The following is an 18,589-nucleotide window of genomic DNA, read 5'->3' as shown; positions in this document are numbered from 1 at the left end:
AGAGCTACAGTCTCATCAGAGACTTCTGGTTTCATCATACTGTAGTACAGTATATTCCTTTTGTAAAAGTGAGAATTAGATCAAAAGTGAGCTCGTCTAAGTTTAATGGCCACGAAGCCAGATGCCTCAAAAGAAATTGAAATTATGTGTTTGGGAATCTCGTTAAGTACGGTTTCATTCCCAAAGCAATATATGAGCAAAGAAAACACTATTTACAAAAATAAATTAATAATGATTATCTAACTTGAAACAGGTTTAATGGGACACAAATGCATACCGGTAGTTTAAAATTACTTTGTAATAGGTTTCACCTATTTGTCTCGGGTGTTATATGCATTCATTCAAGGTCTATTCATTACAAGAAATATGAGGTCTTTGTTTACCATTACATTAAAAAAATGTTTTGAGGCATAATTTTCCTGGGAAAGTAACTATTAACATAAATTAAAAATGGGTTTTTCAGGAAAGGTACCTAGTCAATTAAAGTATTTTATAGATCTAAGAGATGTTCACAATTTGTTCAAACATTGAGAGTGAAAATTAAATTGCTCGTTGCATCATTTTAATGAATGATGAACTAAGCTGCAGTCTAATAACACATCAAATTACTCAATAAATAATTATAATTATGGTTTTATTTATAGGGTTAAAAAAAAAAACAACCGCAACTATATATATCCTCTGTGAGACATGACACTCTGCAATTTGCTTGCTCAGATATACATGTATATATACAAATAAAATAAAAATATCATAATAAACAATTATATCGAAATAGTCTTGATTACTTTAATTTTGAAAATAAAAAAATCTGGCAATTACATGTAACTATATATTTTAATTTGATAGATTAACAAGCATTCTGAGAGTATTGCATTAGCAATACTAGTCCCCTACCGGCAAGTGTAATCTGGTTCCCGTTAAAAATTGAAAATGCCATAATTAAGTCAAACATAGGTAATCAGAGATTACAAAGCTCACCTCAACGAATGTTGTCTTTAAGTAAGGCAAAGTCCCACACTAAACTAATAATCTAGGAGTGTGCATCCCTAGATGCAACATTTATGCAATTTTGGTCTAATAGGGCTTGCAGTTACTTGGGAATAGACTTATCTGAAAACTTAAAACTAGTCACTCATTCAGAAAATGTAAGTCAAATCCAGCATCCGAAGCAAGTTTTGAGATTGTTCGTCCCTTGATGCATCATCCGTGCAAGTTTGGTTCAGATAGGCCTTATAGTTACTTGGAAATGAGATCTGCTCCAAAAACTTTAATCTGGTCACTCATCCGGAAAATGTAGGTCAGATCCAGCATCCGAAGCAAGTCCAGTAGTGTGAATCCTTAGATGTATCATCCATGCAAGTTTGGTCAATATAGGGTTTATAGTTACTTGGATATGACATCTGCTTCAAAAACTTTAACCTGATCACTCATCCAGAAAATATAGGTCAGATCCAGCATCCGAAGCAAGTCCAGTAGTGTGCATCCTTAGATGTATCATCCATGCAAGTTTAGTCAATATAGGGCTTATAGTTACTTGGAAATGAGATCTGCTCCAAAAACTTTAACCTGGTTACTCATCCAGAAAATGTAGGTCAGATCCAGCATCTGAAGCAAGTCCACTAGTGTACATTCTTATATGTATCATCCATGCAAGTTTGGTCAATATAGGGCTTTTAGTTACTTGGAAATGAGATCTGCTCCAAAAACCTTAACCTGGTCACTCATCCGGAAAATATAGGTATCACATAAGCTCCCCCAACTTCATTGAGGTGAGCTAAAAATCAATGAAGCGGAATGAAATGCATACTTGATCTATAACACATCAAGGTAAAGTCACATACCAAAAATCAGCTCAATATCTGCAAGCGTTTAGAAAAAAAGTGCGGAAAACCCTGATGTCGTCTTTATTCATCACCCGTGGGCAAACTGGTCGAAAAATCGTCGTATGTAATTAATATGCGTGGGTCATTTGATTGGCTGCTCTAAGACTATAGAGTCGCAATGGCAAATCAAAAAATTAAAGTTTATGTTACGTATGTATTTGCAAAATTGAAGAGTTCCAATTCTATAATCAACAAATTAGCATATTTACAATTATATTTAGGCGAGTTTGCCCACGGGTGATGAGTAAAAGACGAGATCATTCGTGGGTATCCGACAGCGGATACAAGATCTTATTAAACTGATTAATAATATAAAACAATTTAATAGATTGATGTTTATCTTTCCTTTTTTATTGGAAAAGGTCGAGTTGACCTTTATACATTCTAATTTAAATATTTGATTCAGATAATTCAATTCAAACAATGTTCAAATTATTAATCATTTAAATAAATTATTGTTCAATCTGATTGATATTGTACATGTAGCTATTATCAGTCATGTCATTAGTAACAAACACCTATCAAATATATAAGAACTGCATCTGAAGCATGGTATTGAACTCACATAAAATAAGTTTGAGTTATCATACACAGATCGAAGAGCATGGGCGTATGAATGGTTTATAAAATGTGATGCACCTTTGTAACCGCATAAATTCCACATCACATACAAATGTACTCATGGAATGATAGTCTTCACATGGATACCTATGTTAAACAGGTGTGAATTTTTTCTGTCATCACTTCACAGTACATGTCATTAAATGAAAGGAACACCTTCACATTTTCATAACTTCACATGTTTTCATTACTTCACACGTTTCACACTGACGACAAGGATTTCATGAAGGAACCACCTTCATGTTTTTTGGCACCATTCATATAACGTTAAAAGCCTAGTGTTTTTGATAAGTGTTTATATAACTACGTTCGTTTTTGTGGCACTAAATTCTAACAGTTTCCAAGCAGCCTTTGGGTCTAATTCATCTTGATCTCTGCAGAGAGCCCAAGTGTAGGTCATTTTAAAAATATCATCCTGAAAAAAAAAATATAAAATTGACAATTGTATACTACTTTCATAGGTACAGATACATGTTGCAACAGAATTTTTTTTTAAATGAAACAACTAAAAAAAGACTGTTAGCTGGCTTTCTTTTACTGCGCAAAAAAATTATTATGTTTGTTTTTATATACTTTTCCACAAGTGTCTTTCAATAGCACATTCAAGAGATTTGCCAACAAGTGCGCAGATAATTGGATACTATGATTTTGGAATGCCAAAATTAATACTTAGTTCCTCAGAAAAAGAAATTTAAATCTGTAATTCTTCTTCACTTCCCTTCTTTTGTTCAATTATAATTAGTTATCCATTAAAATCAAAATGCTAGGTGTAGGCATTAACACAGTAATTATATGACAAGATAATTTCATACCGGTATTTTATTGAGAGAGGGTTTGTTTATCATGTTTATTTCCCATGCCAAGTCACTGCTCTTTTACTGATGTGTACATGCATTTTACTTCATACAGTGACTTAAAAGTTGGACAACACAAGCATAAAAAAATATGATAAAATCTAAAATTATAACTTTCCGTTTCTCAATAAATTTGCAAACCTTTTCATAAAATGTAAACAAGCAGGTCTAGTTGGCCAGATGTAAAAATCTTTGTTATTATGATCATTATATATCACTGATCTATATGCTTGTATCAATTGTACTCACTGGACTACCAACAACCACTTCATTTTTAAAATCTCGCCAACATTCAATCTGATGAGCGTGGAACTGAATAAGTAAAACTGGACCCTGCTCCATAACTTGACCTCCAAGAACCTAATAATTAAGACAGAAACATCACAGTGATAAATAAATATACCACATTCGAAATAATATTATTATTTACAGTTCAATGGTAGCAAGCAAAAAAAAATGTTTCCCAGGGTTTATTTCTTTATTTTTCCTTAAAAAACATGACTGTTTTTCATTCATACATAATGATAAAATTCTACTTAATAAGACTAAATAAAAGCGTATTTATCATTCTTGACATGGACGAAATAGGATAATTGCAGACTTCAATCTTGTGTAGATTTTAATACTTACATCCACTCGCCCAATATCAATGATCTGTGAACATGGTTTGTATCTATTTTCTATGTAAGGCTTTAGTATTGCTGATGTAACATTGTATGCCTGGAAAAAGACACAATTTTATATATAGAAAAAGTAAACCACTGCAGGATAGTAAGTGCCTAAATTTTGCTCCCCTGAATCCAAAGATGTCCCATACCACATGTAGTTTGTTAAAACTGGTATTAATGTCAGAAAAATGTCAGATGTATAAGTTGTTGAGCAAAAGGGACAAAATTAAGTATGAAATGCATTAAATCTGAATGACGATCATCTACACTGTATGTAACCAAAAATGCAAGGGATAAAACCTTTCAACAACAAAAGAAGTATTCAAATTTAGTAGTACTTACGGATTCATGTAACCAATCTCTTAATACTTCTAAATCAGCTCTAATCATGGCCTTTAAGTTAAAAAATGACAAAGTTAGAATAAATTAGTAGTTTTTTAAATGTGTGTGCTTAACTTTTGTAGAAGGTTAGCATTCATACAGTATGCTTATAATACATTTTAATTGAATGTCTGGACAAAATTAGAGAAAAATATAGGTTGTCAACAGTATAAACATTAAATATTTTGTATACAATTATCTTTAAAATCCTAAACCACTTTCTTTCTTTTTCTGTAATTTTATCAACATGATAATTGACAGTGTTTTCCCCTGATCTCATCAATAATCAGTTCTATAATTTTTAGCTCTCAAGACCTGGTATATTACATGTACCTCTAAGATGTGAGGGACAACAATAGTCTCACAATACGATGCAAAACTTTCTGGAGTGAATGATGGGTCGTATTTGTTGATTTCTGTCAACGCCTCACTTAGAGTTGAAGGTGTCATTACACTACCTAAAACAACAAAATGTTTACAAATGTGACACCTAGTTGGATGTCAATTGCTTACATAGCATATTTCAACAGTAACTCAACATTTAACAGAAAGCATGAAGGGAAGATACATGCACATGTACATGTATGTTGATTTCATGTTCCTAAGTTTAAAGAAGTTTACGATTTAAATACATCATTATCTGTGATTAAAAGCAAATATTGATGATGCAAACAAAACAGAAAGAGAACTATTGTATGCAGTTATTAGAGTGTCTCTTACGAAGTAATATCAACAGTTACCTAGAGCCCTGCCTATCAGATCTGTTACAGCCCTGGTTACTCTAATGGCTGGATTGTCACTTTCATCATATCTCATCTTTAATTCAAACATTTCTGTAAAAAAAAAATTAATTCAAAAACCTTACTCAGATTTTCTAAAGAATACAAAACACAAAGTGAACAGTTTATTTGTATAAAGAATAAGGATCAACCTAACATCACACATGAGGTGTCCATTTGATAAACAAAATTAGGTAATCAAAGATTACGAAGCCATCTTCAACAAATGTTAATTGAAATAAGTAAGGCAAAGTCTCATACCAACTAATCATACAGTTATGATTGGGTTCATATAGTTACATTTGAGTTCATTAGTATAAGCCTTTCAATAAGCATCTAAGAATCATCTTATGCATGGCAGTTTAGTATATCAGGCCAACCTCCTCCTATTTCAAAACACTACTAGAATTCCTTTGTGACAATTCAGAAGACATTTTTAATAAAATTCAATAAATAAAGATTACAAGCTATTCACATTTACCAGTTTCATACAAATCACCAGGAATTAAACTTATTTAAAACAAACACTGTGATTATATAATGTCTTAACCTTCATAATACAGAGGCAGTTACTTGTACAATGTATCTTACTTTTTTACTTACTATTTAAGTAGGCATTATTCTCCTTGAAGTTCTGCCAGCTCTGGTAGAACTTGGAGTCTTTATGCAATGTTACACCTGTGGTTTCACTACAAAATAAACAGATTGTCCATAAATAAGGGCATCACTCTGAAGAAATTATGAACAATTAAGGATTATTTTTATATAAATGTTTACTTGATAAGACCACACAGAATTCTTACTCATCCACTTTGATTTCCTTCTCCTCCTTCTTTATTGTCCTGAATTCTGATCTCTTCAGTGGTTTCTCTGCATGAATAAATACAGCTATTAAATAGGGCAATATAGTCTTCATGTGCAGCAAAACTAAATTCACATGAACTCATTTTCTTTCAATTTGATGTTCTTTTATTAATTTCTAGCATATACTGACCAGGAGCTTTATAAATTCTGTTTCTGGAGAAGGCAAGTTCATCTAATTCCTCAGATACTGTTTTTACACCCTGTGAACAAGAAAACAACTCCATCATAAAAACTGGTTTTAACCTATCTTAACCTCAGGAAAGGGGACGTCTTTGTTAGCCACATGCTTCTTATCCACTCCCCTCCTCAAAAACTCTCAGCAAATCATGATGTTAGAAATCCTCTCTACACTGCATACTAAAGAGTTCTGATTCTCTGATATTTTTCTGCAGATGGAGTGATCTGCCCTTAGAACCAAATTCTAATAAATTGCAGAAAAGTCATGTTGGCCAAATAGTTAATGTATGTAATTACTTGAGCTTTCAATACCGGTACAGCTTCATGCTTCGAAATCTCCAATTGTAATTATGGTATACCTGTGCAACTTTCTTGATCGGCTGGGTCTTTGCGAGCTGTTCTCCTGCACTGGAAATTGTTTCCGCAGCTTTACCAGCTGTTTTCCCCAGTTCTTCTGTGAATTCCTTACTTTTTTTCCCAAACTCTGATTTACTGACTTCATCAACTGTCTACAAAGGGTTGTTTTTTTTTAATTTTAATATCTATTTAATTAAATCTTATGAACTGATATCTTTAAATTAAATGTAAACATAGCAAATGCATGTGAACTGAAGTCATTATGTTCCTAAGGTTTTACATAATGAAGAGAGAGAGAGCATTTTAGACAAATACAATCTTTCCACAAGATACAATACTAGAAAAAAAAACATGATTAGTTACCTCTGAAACTTTTTCTTTAACATCCTCAAACGTTTTCTGAAAGACAGTGGAACTTTTCTTGGTTTCTTCTTGTACCTTTTTCTGAAAAATGAAATACAATCATGATTTATAATTTTAATAAGTTTATTCATTTTGGGGGGGGGGGGGGGGGGGTTCTTGATATAATGCACATAAATCAGTCAAAATTAATTGTCTTTTACATTCTACAGTTGACAAAAGACTAATCAAATTTAACGCATGCCAATTCTAGTCAGGTTGTAATGATCTGACACTTCATTATTTCATGTTATTGTTTCTCTTAGGGTATAACAATGCAATATATCAAATAAAAATTAGAAGACATTGATAAAGAGATTAACTTACAAACTTCTCTCTTGCTTTTAACAATGCTTCTGACTCCTCTAGACTTTTTCTTTCTTCTCGAAATTTCTTTAAATTTTCCTGTAAAAATAAAGTACACATGTATGACAATGAATTTTCTTCCTTGGTTTAATTTTTTATAGAAATGTATTAAATTCACTGTTTTGTTTACTTTATCCATTATCATAGCACAGTTAAGTCTCGAGTCAAACACAATTTCCAGCGTCCAAAGAGCTGAGAATTTTCTGGTAAAAAATTCACTGTGATGATTCTGTGAATTGGCCAAAATATCTGAAATAGGTTGGGGGCTTAGGGGCTGACAAAATATGGGCTTTATAGCAAGCCAAAAATAGGTTTACAAAAATTGAAGTGTGACAGTTAAACAACTTTTACATCCTAATCTGGCTGAATTAAGTGCCACACCATTGCAAGGAAGTCTGAATCATCCCTCCTTTTGTGATAACCTTACTTGGGAGATAAAAGCAAACGTATCAATGATGCAGACTATAACAAAACACAGACAAAACAATGTGAATTTTTTACCAGGACAAAAACAAATAGCTGCAAAAATAGAAAGTACCAAAATATTGGAAAGCACTTGTAAATAGCAGATTCTTGGATTCAAATTAGTGGAATTCTGCTAAATATTGAACAGAATCATCACTCAAAACACAGGACAAATTCTTTTCTCCTGTGGATTCTTGTGCCCCATCGTGATCCAGTTAATGGGGTTAAAAACTAATACGTGACATATTGTATACATCTAGATCTGGTACATGTATGATTTTCTTATAAGTTACCTTGATTTCTTTGTTCTTTTTCAGATCTTCTTGAACTTGGCTAATTAGTTTTTGAAAGAAATTTCTTGGCTGTTGGTTTTCCGAGTAAAATCTGACCTGGAAAAAAAAATTGTTAAGAAACTTCTTAATAGCGATTGCAGCAAGCAGCGCATAACCTTGTTATCACTACTCCTTTGAAACCATAAACCGCAGAGAAATATAATATATGTAAATACAACTATGTTGACCTAAACAGTTGTACCATAAAACATATTATTTTTTATAATCATAAATCACAGATCTACTCTGTGTGCTAGATAGGGCTGTCACAGTTCCAAAATTTTACAGGTCGGGTCGGTTCTGTACATTTTCGGTTCGGTTTCGGGTTTTTCAGTTTGGTTATTTACACCTATTTTAAACCTTAATTTCATGAATTTAACTTGAAAAATCTATTTGTTACATTAAATTTACATTGAAAACAAGTCTTAACCAAGCGAACGTCTAGACATCGGTGTGTAGAACTACTTGGCCTACTATTAGCCACAACCTGACCATTCCTGCTCGTTTTGATAATTATCTAATACTTCCGTGACAAGTGTTTTGTCATGGAATGAAGTAGACTTCAGTTGTGATGTTTATTTATCACTGTTATCATCATCATTCCTTTGATTTCGATGCCATTTTTTGTATTGAACAGACTCTAATATATAAACCAGACCAGAACCGAAATCCGGTAAAATGGAACCAAAACCGAACCGAACAACTTGGACCGCGGTTCTCGGTTATTTCGGGTAGCCGTGACAGCCCTAGTGCTAGAGGTCAATTCCATTACTTTTATTTACAAATTACCTGCTTAAATTGTGCCTGCGTGGAGTTTTGCACTAGTACATTCGATCCTCTGTTATTGACGTTTCCCCAAACATGGTTCTGACGACGTGGTATTAAACATCTCTGACATTTAATAAGCTTGAATAGAGTGATGGAAAAAAACATTGAAAGACCAAAATATTCCTACAAAATATATCAAACAGAGACGTAGTTGTCCCTGGTTTATTGCGTAAGCTAAAATAGATGTAAATGGCCATTGTTTCACTATATAATCAAGAAAAGCAATGAACTAGCAAACATAATGTGATATTTAGAATGTTAACATATATTCCAGCACACTTTGAACAAAATTTACCTGTAAAACACAGTTTTTACGACAAACAACACCAGCAGCGTGGCCCAAGGTCGACATGTTGGTTTGGTGATAATATTTTTATTATCTCGATCCCGATGTAATTCACCTCTTTAAATAAAAACTTTATTTTAGAATACATGATACTTTTATTATAATATCCATGTTCAATAAATGAATTTTGGAGATACCTCTGGGCAAGAAATACATTTGTATATCAGGCATATACATATTTCCTTTATAGATCGGGATCGATCTTTCCCAAAACGAAAAGAGAAAGTAGAAAAATGGCTCATCTGTCATCCCGAACTTTACAACAATTTTCAAAAATTGTGGTAATTTATAAAGCTTTAATAACATTATTGACTGTGCATATAGTTCTAAAAATATTCAAATATGTGTCATAACACAATTGTGATAATGACACAATTTTGATACTTGTATGAAATGAGAGTAAATTGAAATGTTTCGGTTTTCAGTCAACATGATGAATGACTTTATTTCGGAAACTTTGCCTTTGGAATTCAAATGTAAAAACACGAAGCAAAAACACTGTAATATACTTTTTTGTACAGGAAAACATGCTTTGCATTCAATTTTTCAGACACGAGGGTCGGCGTTCAAAGCGTTTCACACCCACCAGAATTTGTCAGCTGGAGTAAGTATATGTACTATTTATGTTATTTACGGATGCAAAATTTTTGGCAGGAAATCAAAATTAGTCCAGGCAAAGAAAGCATGATCGTTAATTACTTAACTTGATTGTTTATAACTTAAAACTTGATTTTGAGTGAAATTCAATGTTTGGTTATCATGGTTATGGTATAATTCTATATGTAGTATGACCTTGATGAAAGTGGGCTATATCAGAAAGGGAACAGCAGTAATTTTATATTTTTATGTCTAGTATTTTCAATAAAATAAGTACTTCAATCACTGCCCTTTCTGCTCTCTAGATAGAGTTTTGCTTATTGCTTTTCTCCTTGTACTTTCACAATCCCGCCCCCGGGCCTCGACCACCCACACGTAACATGAAAGATTTCACTTCGATATCATCAGAAGATTCTGGCGAACGTACATAGCTATTTTTGGACCATCTTCTGAAATAACTAACTTTAAGAAGTATGCATAAAAGGTCAGGAAAGGGAGTATGCATAAGAGAATATTTGGAACACTTCTAGTATACCGGTCCCTATAAATATGGCGCTAAAATAGGTGCCGCCGAAGGCGGTGTACAATATAATACGATCGCGTGAGCGATCGGCAAAATCGATAAAAAAAGGCCACAAATCGCAAAATTGAGCCAAAAATCGTGTTCCTTGTGAAAAATTGGGTTTAAAAAACTGGTTTTTAAACACAGTTTTTTAAATGAGAATTAAAAGGTTTCGTAAAATAACGTACTTGTTTAGTAGATAAAACTCCATTTTGCGTTGTTTAGGAATGTGGTCACATGATCAGTTTTTGACGTAATCTCATAAATATTCATGACATGCGTCACTTGTGTTTTGACGTAATGAAGACTGATGAAGAAGTAGCTGATAGGACTCAAAGTGAAATGCTACTAAAATTGCGAGATTTTTGTGAGAAATGCAGGGATTTAACAAGTGATAACTAATTACTAGTAATTGGTTGATTGAATTGTACATCACCATTGATTTGAAAGAAAAAAATATTCTGAATATGGACATTAGGAGGTTAGGATATCGAGCTTAAGTAAACGGTAAGTCGCTTTTACCAATTACTTGCCAAAACTTAGCGCACAATATCGGGCATGTTTCAACATTAGACCAAGGCTAATTCATCCAAGTTTCGCAAAACTTTCCTGTTCTTTGTAAGCAAAAATTGCATGAATAAGCCCAAAGTGGTATAGATGCGAGCATGGGTGAATATAAAACAGTTACAATATCCGAGCTATATATACACTAACCCTAATTCGTAGATCGCATACAATGCCATATTTAATTAACGGTCTGTTTAAGTTTTGCATGTTTCATGCTTTACTCCTATAAGATGGTATATCGACACTGTTCAACATTAGGTTGATTCATGCAAGTATTTGGTCACAAAAGGCACTTGGCAGTGCCTTTTGTAAGCAAAAATTACACGAATTAGCCCAAAGTCAGGAAGATTTAAGAGTGGATTTATAAAACAGTTCCAATCTTAAAACAATATACCCTAACCCTAATCACTCGATCGAATGCGTTTTGTTGAAGCGAGGGGAAAATGGCGGTTTGTTTACATTCTGCATAGCAACGGCAAGGGAAATAACTGCTCATGCGCAATCGCGTGATTCTGGGGACCGGCATACTAGAAACTTCCCGAATATTTTTCTCCTTATATTATGGGGATATTTTAATCAATAAAGAGAAAGGTTCAGAATGTCCCCGTAGTATGTTGGGGAGGGGGGCTCACTATTTTTGTCCCCCACTTTTGCGAATTTGAGGGGACATTTAATCTCATTTGTCTGTCACAAAAAAATTATCCTTTATCATGACTTTTAAGAAAAGATGTCAGCTTTCATATTTCAAATATATACTCTGTACATTACCTGTAACAAGATCTTTTCAAATAAACTATGATTTTTGACCCCATCATCTTGATCTTAAATTTTTACATACTATTCAAAAATTTAAACATTACTTTAACTTGCTTGGTAATAACTTTTGAATGAGAACAATAAGGGCTTTCATATTTCACTTGTACATTACCTGTGACAAGACCTTTCCAAATATACTATGATTTTTTTAGCCCTGAGATTTGACCTTGAAGTTTGACCAAAGTCTCAAAATTGTTAACATTGGTGATATACTTTTGAATGAGAGAAGATTTGACATGTGCATTACCTGTGACAATAGGTATGCAAACATGGAATGGTTTTTGACTATGTAAACTTGACCTTGAAGTTTGACCTAATTTTCAAAAAAATTTAGCAATTGTGATAACTTTTTAATGAGAGGAGATTGGGTGTTGTTATTCAACATGTGCATTACCTGTGACAAGGCATGAATTTGCTTGTTACAATTTTTGTTTCAGAAATGGAACATTGGCAAGATCAATCATGTTGCAATAGCAACTCCAGATATTGAAAAAGCAGCTTCAATGTTTAGAGATGTTCTAGGAGCCAAAGTCAGTGAAAAGCATGTAAGTTACATTACTGCACCTTGTGTTTTGACAGAAAATGAAGATACAAATAAAATGCAATATAAATTTAGAATAGATGACTTTCACATTTTTAAGAGTTATCTCTCTTTGTCAGCATAATGCTCATTTTCTCACATGCACACCTCTCTTACCTGGAAATATTTTAAACCTTCAAACAGTTTAGGACTATTTTCTACCATTCCTGTATTCCCATGGTATGGGCAACACAGACAACATAATGAACATTTATATAATATATAGATTTTTGTAAGACTCTGCCTCATAAAGTTAGTAATACTACTGAGGGAAAACAGTGGGTTACACCGAGTGACTCCAGATTGACCCCACAAAGGGAAATTACTTTTGTAAATGTGAAAGTCGTCTATACGATTAGCTTCAAAATTTTAGAAAAATCACATTTTATGTAGAAACATATTGGCATAAATGTTGGAGTTACTGTATGTGTACTTAAAATAGCGGGCTTCATATTTTAGCGGCTTTGGCACAGATAACGATGCGCTTATTCATGAATACCATTAATAAATCATTTATAAATACAATATATGGCACGTTTGTGTAGTGCTAATTCATGAATACGCTAACAACTCAATACTCAGCGATTGCACTAAATTTTGAATACGCCAATTTATGTACACGTACAGTATCTCTCCTAGAAAGGATTTTTCCTCTTTAGTACATGTACATGTACTCTCATTCACTTGATATCTACTCATTTTTTTTTTCAGCCTCAACCAGATCATGGAGTATATACAGTATTTGTTGAGCTAGGGGAAACAAAGATAGAGGTGGGAAAATAAATTTTATCAGAAAATAAAAGTTAAGCAACCCATAGTGCACTTTTACACTATATTATTTTTTTCTAATTGCAGCTCTTAAACCCACTGGGAAATAAAAGTCCAATTCAGAATTTTCTGGACAAAAACAAAAGTGGTGGTATGCACCATATTTGCATTGAGGTACATGTACAATGATTTCAACTACAGTTTAAAACATTTTACTAAGTTACTAAGGATAACTTATGACAAAGTAAATACTTATTGAGTTAAATTTTCTCTTTTCTATACTGAACTTTTGTATGGAATGGTCTTCATTTTAGGTACAGTCAACGAAAACCTAAATATTTTTAATATTTACATTTTAGACATGCAATTCACAGCTTAGGTTTTTGATATTTTGTAATTTCTGTGGGCTTTGACCCCCCCCTCCCTTCACCCCAGTGTCTTTGTCCTGGACCTCTATGGTGATTAGGGCTTAAGGTGGCCCATGCCTCAACATTGTATCCTTATCAAATAAACCCTAGCTACACAGCTGCTGTCAGTGACTCTATATACTTGACCAGCCTTGCAAATATATGTATTAGTATTTTTTGCAGGTTGATAATATAAATGAAGCGATGAAGGATCTAAAATCTAAGGGTATTCGACTTTTAAGTGAAGAAGCCAAGATAGGAGCCCATGGTAAACCTGTGGTATTTCTGCACCCTAAAGACTGCAATGGTGTGTTAGTGGAGCTGGAGCAAGTTTGAAGAGATTGTGCTATTAATGAGATATTTAGTTTTAATGATTTGAGTTGACAGAACAGCGGATATATTTGAGACATAATGTTTGCTTCTTGATAAATGTTTTAGTGCTGTGGCTTTGGTACATGAGTATAATTATTTGCACTATAATCCTTTGGCCAGAAAATTTTTCATATTTATGTATAACGAAGTACATGCACATGCAGTATTAAATATAATATAACTATGAACATGCACATGTAGATTTAAATATACAATGTAGTGGGCATTGCAAAAAAGACAATAATGCATGTATGCAACAAACTGCAATTTTAACTACTACTTTGCTTAATAAAAATTCTCCAAAAGGGAATACATTTGGAACAATTTATATTTAAAGAATTTTTTATTATATATGTACATGTTAAATATCAGTTTAGGTATTTGAGATTAGATTACGGTATGTTGTGTCACTGATACTCTAAGTATTAGTGAAAATTGTTACATTTCACTACATGTATTTATGTAAATTTTCAGAATAATCAAGAGCTGACTAGGTTTGTTTTATATATGATTTATCCCTTAATTCACAAATAAATAGTGCTATTTTGAATTTTTGTTTTATAGTCTTTTTTATGAATAAGTCTTGGTTTATTAACAAATGCAATGTTTTTCCATTAGTAAACTTGCCATATTACTTAATTTCAGTTATAAAATTTCAGCTGGAAATCATGTACATGTATTATTTTATAGAGAAAGACTTGTAATAATATGCAGCTTTACCCTTAAAAACAATCGTAAGAAAAGAACAGTTGAACTAAAAATCTATATTCTGATCTCTGTAGTCGACCAGTTTTGATAAAATGTTCAAAACTTTCATAAAACTATCAAAGGACAAAACAGGCTAGTCCAAATATCCAACCAAGTCAAATCTCAGCCGAGATTAGTAGCAATGAGTGCCCTGATTATACTCAGGTGAACTAAAATTGGCCAATATTCTTATCCCTTTTTTCTTCAACTTAATCAACGATTTTGAATACCAAAACCATAAGTATTATTTTTTTAGAACAGTTGATGAAGACTATGCCACTTCACCTACCTCTGATAAGAAAATATAGTCAAACTTAGTTTTTTTCAAACTCGACGGAACCGAGAAAAGATCGAGATATCCGAGGATTCGAGGTAACATGGTTTAAAAAAAAAAAAAAGAAAAAGTGGCTGGGACTGGCAAATCATTTTGACATATCCCTCGGCTGGTATTCGAGATATTGAAGTTCTCAACTTTTTGTACAGTTTACATTTTTAAACACCTTTCAGTATGCGTATAAATACAAGTTTCAGACTGTTTAACAATTATTGCTTTTCATCTTTAAATTCGATGGTGATTTTCTTGCATACTGACATTTGTGTGCTTTTAACTTTATCTCCAAAACCAAACAAAAGAGAAAGAGAGAGAGAATAATTATTTGTTGGGGAAACAGTATGAAACAAACGTGTTTTGCCTAGATTGCGATCTTATTACCACATCAAACGCAATGAGACAACAAATATTAATTGTTTTTGTTTAATTACCGTTTGTAACTTCGTAACTGTGAATAATTTTTATTGTTTTTTGCGAATAGGTAGGTAGGTTTTTTGAAGGATGGGTGGACGCTAAACAGAGAAAAAAAACTTGGAATGGCCTTATGTAAAAGCCAGCATCCTCGCGACGTTAGGGGTCCTGATATCACCAAGAGGACTTAACACCTCTGACGTAGTGAAGATGAACTGCTTGTACCCCAATAGCTCTGTAATGTATATTCCCAAAAATTACAAGATGTGTTTGTGAAACATTGATGCTCACGAGGTTCATGGCCAAGATTAAATAAAGTTTTTCAAAAAGTAGGTTAAACTCTGTGGTCAAGGCCATGGGGTAAAAAAAATGTCGGTATACCCAAAAGAAAGGCCTTGTCACGAGGAATAAATATGTGAAATATGAAAGCCCTAGGCAGTCATGTAGCACCAATCGTTCAAAGGTTATGACCAAGGTTAAAGATTTTCCAAAGTAAGTCAAACTGCAGGGTCAAGGTCATGGGGTCAAAAATAGCTGTTGTACCCCACTAACAAGGTCAGGGATAAAAAATGTTAGAACCCAATATAAGATCTTGCCACAAGGAATACACGTGAAATATGAAAGCCCTTGCACCAACCCTTCAAAAGTTATATGGTCAAGGTTAACATTTTTGCGGACAAACTGACGGACAGTCCAAATATTAAATATGCCCTCGAATTTCCGATTACGGGGCATAAAAAGGTATATTTCAGAATTTTTCCAATTCTGATATAAAAAAAATATCGAATGTTGTTAAAATATATTTATTTACCTCTTTAAAAAATATTTACAAAGTTCAAAATAATTATATTTACATAGTGATGATGATTTTTCTTTATACAGATGGAAGTTGCATATGATGTGAGATATTCTGTTCATATTATATATGAGATGACAATGACCAGTATGTTACATATGTACATATTCATTGTAAGTATCACAGTAATTAATTTTTGGCAGCGAGCCAAACTTCATTATGCCTGTTGACTGAGTAAGGTCCGTCATAACCAGCGGTATAGAAATGATCGTCATAATGCAGGCTAGTGTTGTTAATTTCATTTTTCAGTTCTGTTACTTTTACAATGTTCATCATGTGATTCGCAAATCCGCTAAAAGATCTGGAAGAAAGTAGATAAATAAATACAGTAAAAAATGTTTACAGCGAACTCACGTATACTCTATAAGGGAGCGGTCAAACTTTGTACCTTGCAATGAAATGTTCTTTTTAAATATAAATGAAATCTTAACTGAATAATTTGGCCGTTATTGAAAGTTCGCTTCTGTAACCTAACTATTATTTTGTTTTATTATACTTTCATGTAAATTAGTTGAATCTGATTCGTCGAGAATCATTTGTTAAAAACACTATTACCCGCTGAACAATGAAGCCACGCCCTCCAGCGTAGCAACAGTCAACATTGCTTGACGACGGGTGATATTCAAAAAAATATTGACTGCGCAGAATTTATGTGCGCAAGGTTCACTGTTAAATGTATTTGTATAAAACATTCAGTATAATATAATAAATATTGCATGTAGTTGAGTGTAACATTGAAAATTTTCACCCCTCGAAAACCATTGTCAACCTCGGGTGCGCCTCGGTTGACAGTGGTTTTCTTGGGGTGAAAATTTTCAATGTTACACTCAACTACATGCAATATTTTTATATTATTGTAGACTGAGCCCCAGATCAAAGACATATTGTTAACTTTAGAACAATAACGATATACATGTACATTAAATTAAGTAACCTTTACTTTGATTAGTTTTGTAATTAGCTTTGAGTTAACGTTCTTACTTGACATAGACGTCCAGCGTTGGAAGCATTGTGATATACACGGTAGGGTCAGTTGGCTGGGGAGGGTAGGGCTGCATATTATGGGGAATCATAAAGTGCATCTCCGACACGGTTTGCTGCATCCCCACCCCAGGGGTAAAGATATTCACCACGGGGGCAGTCATGGGAATCTTCATACCTTGAAAAAGTTATTACAAGATGCAAATTCTTTCTACTTTATATTACAAATGAAAATCTCATGAATGTTATTATTAAGTACCTGCAGTATTATTTCCGGAAATGTAGTAGAAAAGCTTGAAGAACATTTGTGAATTTTTGTGGGTATCGTAATTTGTAACCATATCTCTTGTTGCTACCCATTGTGAAACTTCATATCTCCTTAACTCATAGCCCTGTAAAGTACACAAAAGAATAACAAAAACGTGTAAATGTGTCTAATTGGTGATGCTGGAAACGGGATACACATTTATATAATGAAATGTTCAATTTGTTTAGATAAACAAAATTACTGTATTATTTGAATATGCATGTACATGTAGGTTCAAATATACGTATTCATGATCGAATATGTTAAATTGAAACCTTTACAACTTTTAAGTGTCAAGAAAATCAAGGAGTTGAGTAAAATCCGAATTTGTTAATTTTTTGCACTAGAGGGTTTTATCTATGTACAGTGGAACTAATTATTGTTAATAGGTCAGACACGAATTCACAGTGTAATGTTAATAAACTTTGTGAATGATGTGTTGTTGGAAAAGCACAACGACTTATAAAAAGAAAATGAACTAAAAATTCCTTCACATTTAAACTACCCAAAACTTACTGTGAAGTTTTTTAGCACAGTATACTTTGGACAGTCTAAGTCGTGACAGAACCATGGTTGATTGGGGACAGCAAGAGCAAGAGCAAGGATACATGTGAAAACAGCAAGTCGAATCATTATCCCAGCTACTATCTACAACTGAAACAAAAAATACTGTTTGTTGGAGAATTCTAGAAGCCAAAAAAATATTCTAATATATCCAGTACATTGTACAATTTTCACTGACTTTGAAAATGTTGTAGTTAATATACAAGTTTTAGATTACCTATAGGCCTATATTGCTTTTCACCTTAATTTATTATTGATTATTACATGTAAGTCATGCACACCAACAGTTTTATGCTTTTAACGTTAATCTCTTCTTTTTTTCAGAATTGATAATCTTGCATTAAGATTTTTTTAAACAGCTATATATTTTTAAGAATTAAATACAGAACAAAAACAAAGA

The 18,589-nt window shown here is 33.0% G+C and overlaps 3 protein-coding genes across 3 annotated transcripts; 1 reads left to right on the top strand and 2 right to left on the bottom strand.

The window, feature by feature from the left end:
* Nucleotides 1-2,318: 2,318 nt before the first annotated feature.
* On the bottom strand, nucleotides 2,319-9,331 carry LOC133200910 (mitochondrial import inner membrane translocase subunit TIM44-like). The gene is made up of 15 exons (XM_061336727.1): nucleotides 9,273-9,331; nucleotides 8,939-9,055; nucleotides 8,111-8,206; nucleotides 7,314-7,391; nucleotides 6,951-7,031; nucleotides 6,590-6,739; nucleotides 6,184-6,253; nucleotides 5,993-6,059; nucleotides 5,793-5,878; nucleotides 5,151-5,243; nucleotides 4,744-4,868; nucleotides 4,372-4,422; nucleotides 3,992-4,081; nucleotides 3,611-3,721; nucleotides 2,319-2,922 (listed from the first exon to the last, which is right to left on the bottom strand). Exons 1-15 carry the CDS (start codon nucleotides 9,327-9,329, stop codon nucleotides 2,803-2,805), a joined length of 1,392 nt encoding a protein of 463 aa, XP_061192711.1. The 5' UTR covers nucleotides 9,330-9,331; the 3' UTR covers nucleotides 2,319-2,802.
* A 204-nt stretch (nucleotides 9,332-9,535) lies between these two features.
* LOC133200900 (methylmalonyl-CoA epimerase, mitochondrial-like) lies at nucleotides 9,536-14,542 on the top strand. Its single transcript, XM_061336717.1, has 6 exons — nucleotides 9,536-9,604; nucleotides 9,874-9,927; nucleotides 12,303-12,410; nucleotides 13,157-13,216; nucleotides 13,301-13,387; nucleotides 13,804-14,542. Exons 1-6 carry the CDS (start codon nucleotides 9,557-9,559, stop codon nucleotides 13,954-13,956), a joined length of 510 nt encoding a protein of 169 aa, XP_061192701.1. The 5' UTR covers nucleotides 9,536-9,556; the 3' UTR covers nucleotides 13,957-14,542.
* A 1,924-nt stretch (nucleotides 14,543-16,466) lies between these two features.
* LOC133173812 (heme-binding protein 2-like) lies at nucleotides 16,467-18,258 on the bottom strand. Its single transcript, XM_061308862.1, has 4 exons — nucleotides 18,142-18,258; nucleotides 17,578-17,710; nucleotides 17,319-17,496; nucleotides 16,467-16,638 (listed from the first exon to the last, which is right to left on the bottom strand). The coding sequence occupies exons 1-4, from the start codon at nucleotides 18,256-18,258 to the stop codon at nucleotides 16,467-16,469; spliced, it is 600 nt and encodes a 199-aa protein (XP_061164846.1).
* Nucleotides 18,259-18,589: the final 331 nt, after the last annotated feature.

This window comes from Saccostrea echinata, unplaced genomic scaffold (assembly GCF_033153115.1).
Source record: "Saccostrea echinata isolate AGI-Se365-2 ecotype Australia unplaced genomic scaffold, CSIRO_AGI_Sech_v1 ptg000002l, whole genome shotgun sequence".
Classification (NCBI taxonomy): domain Eukaryota; kingdom Metazoa; phylum Mollusca; class Bivalvia; order Ostreida; family Ostreidae; genus Saccostrea; species Saccostrea echinata.
Note: the sequence above shows the minus strand (reverse complement) of the source record. Positions and strands in the feature narration are given on the sequence as shown.

Excerpts from the sequence above, each read along its gene's own strand:
- LOC133200910 (XM_061336727.1), bottom strand. The coding sequence starts at position 9,329 with ATGTCGACCTTGGGCCACGCTGCTGGTGTTGTTTGTCGTAAAAACTGT. Across the intron at positions 5,879-5,992 it reads AAGGAAATCAAAGTGGATGA|TGAAACCACAGGTGTAACAT; the intron begins GTAAGAATTCTG and ends TTTATTTTGTAG. Across the intron at positions 4,082-4,371 it reads GAGATTGGTTACATGAATCC|GCATACAATGTTACATCAGC; the intron begins GTAAGTACTACT and ends GTCTTTTTCCAG.
- LOC133200900 (XM_061336717.1), top strand. The coding sequence starts at position 9,557 with ATGGCTCATCTGTCATCCCGAACTTTACAACAATTTTCAAAAATTGTG. Across the intron at positions 9,928-12,302 it reads ACCAGAATTTGTCAGCTGGA|AAATGGAACATTGGCAAGAT; the intron begins GTAAGTATATGT and ends TTTTTGTTTCAG. Across the intron at positions 13,388-13,803 it reads TGCACCATATTTGCATTGAG|GTTGATAATATAAATGAAGC; the intron begins GTACATGTACAA and ends TATTTTTTGCAG.
- LOC133173812 (XM_061308862.1), bottom strand. The coding sequence starts at position 18,258 with ATGATTCGACTTGCTGTTTTCACATGTATCCTTGCTCTTGCTCTTGCT. Across the intron at positions 17,711-18,141 it reads CTGTGCTAAAAAACTTCACA|GGCTATGAGTTAAGGAGATA; the intron begins GTAAGTTTTGGG and ends TGTACTTTACAG. Across the intron at positions 16,639-17,318 it reads ACGCTGGACGTCTATGTCAA|ATCTTTTAGCGGATTTGCGA; the intron begins GTAAGAACGTTA and ends ACTTTCTTCCAG.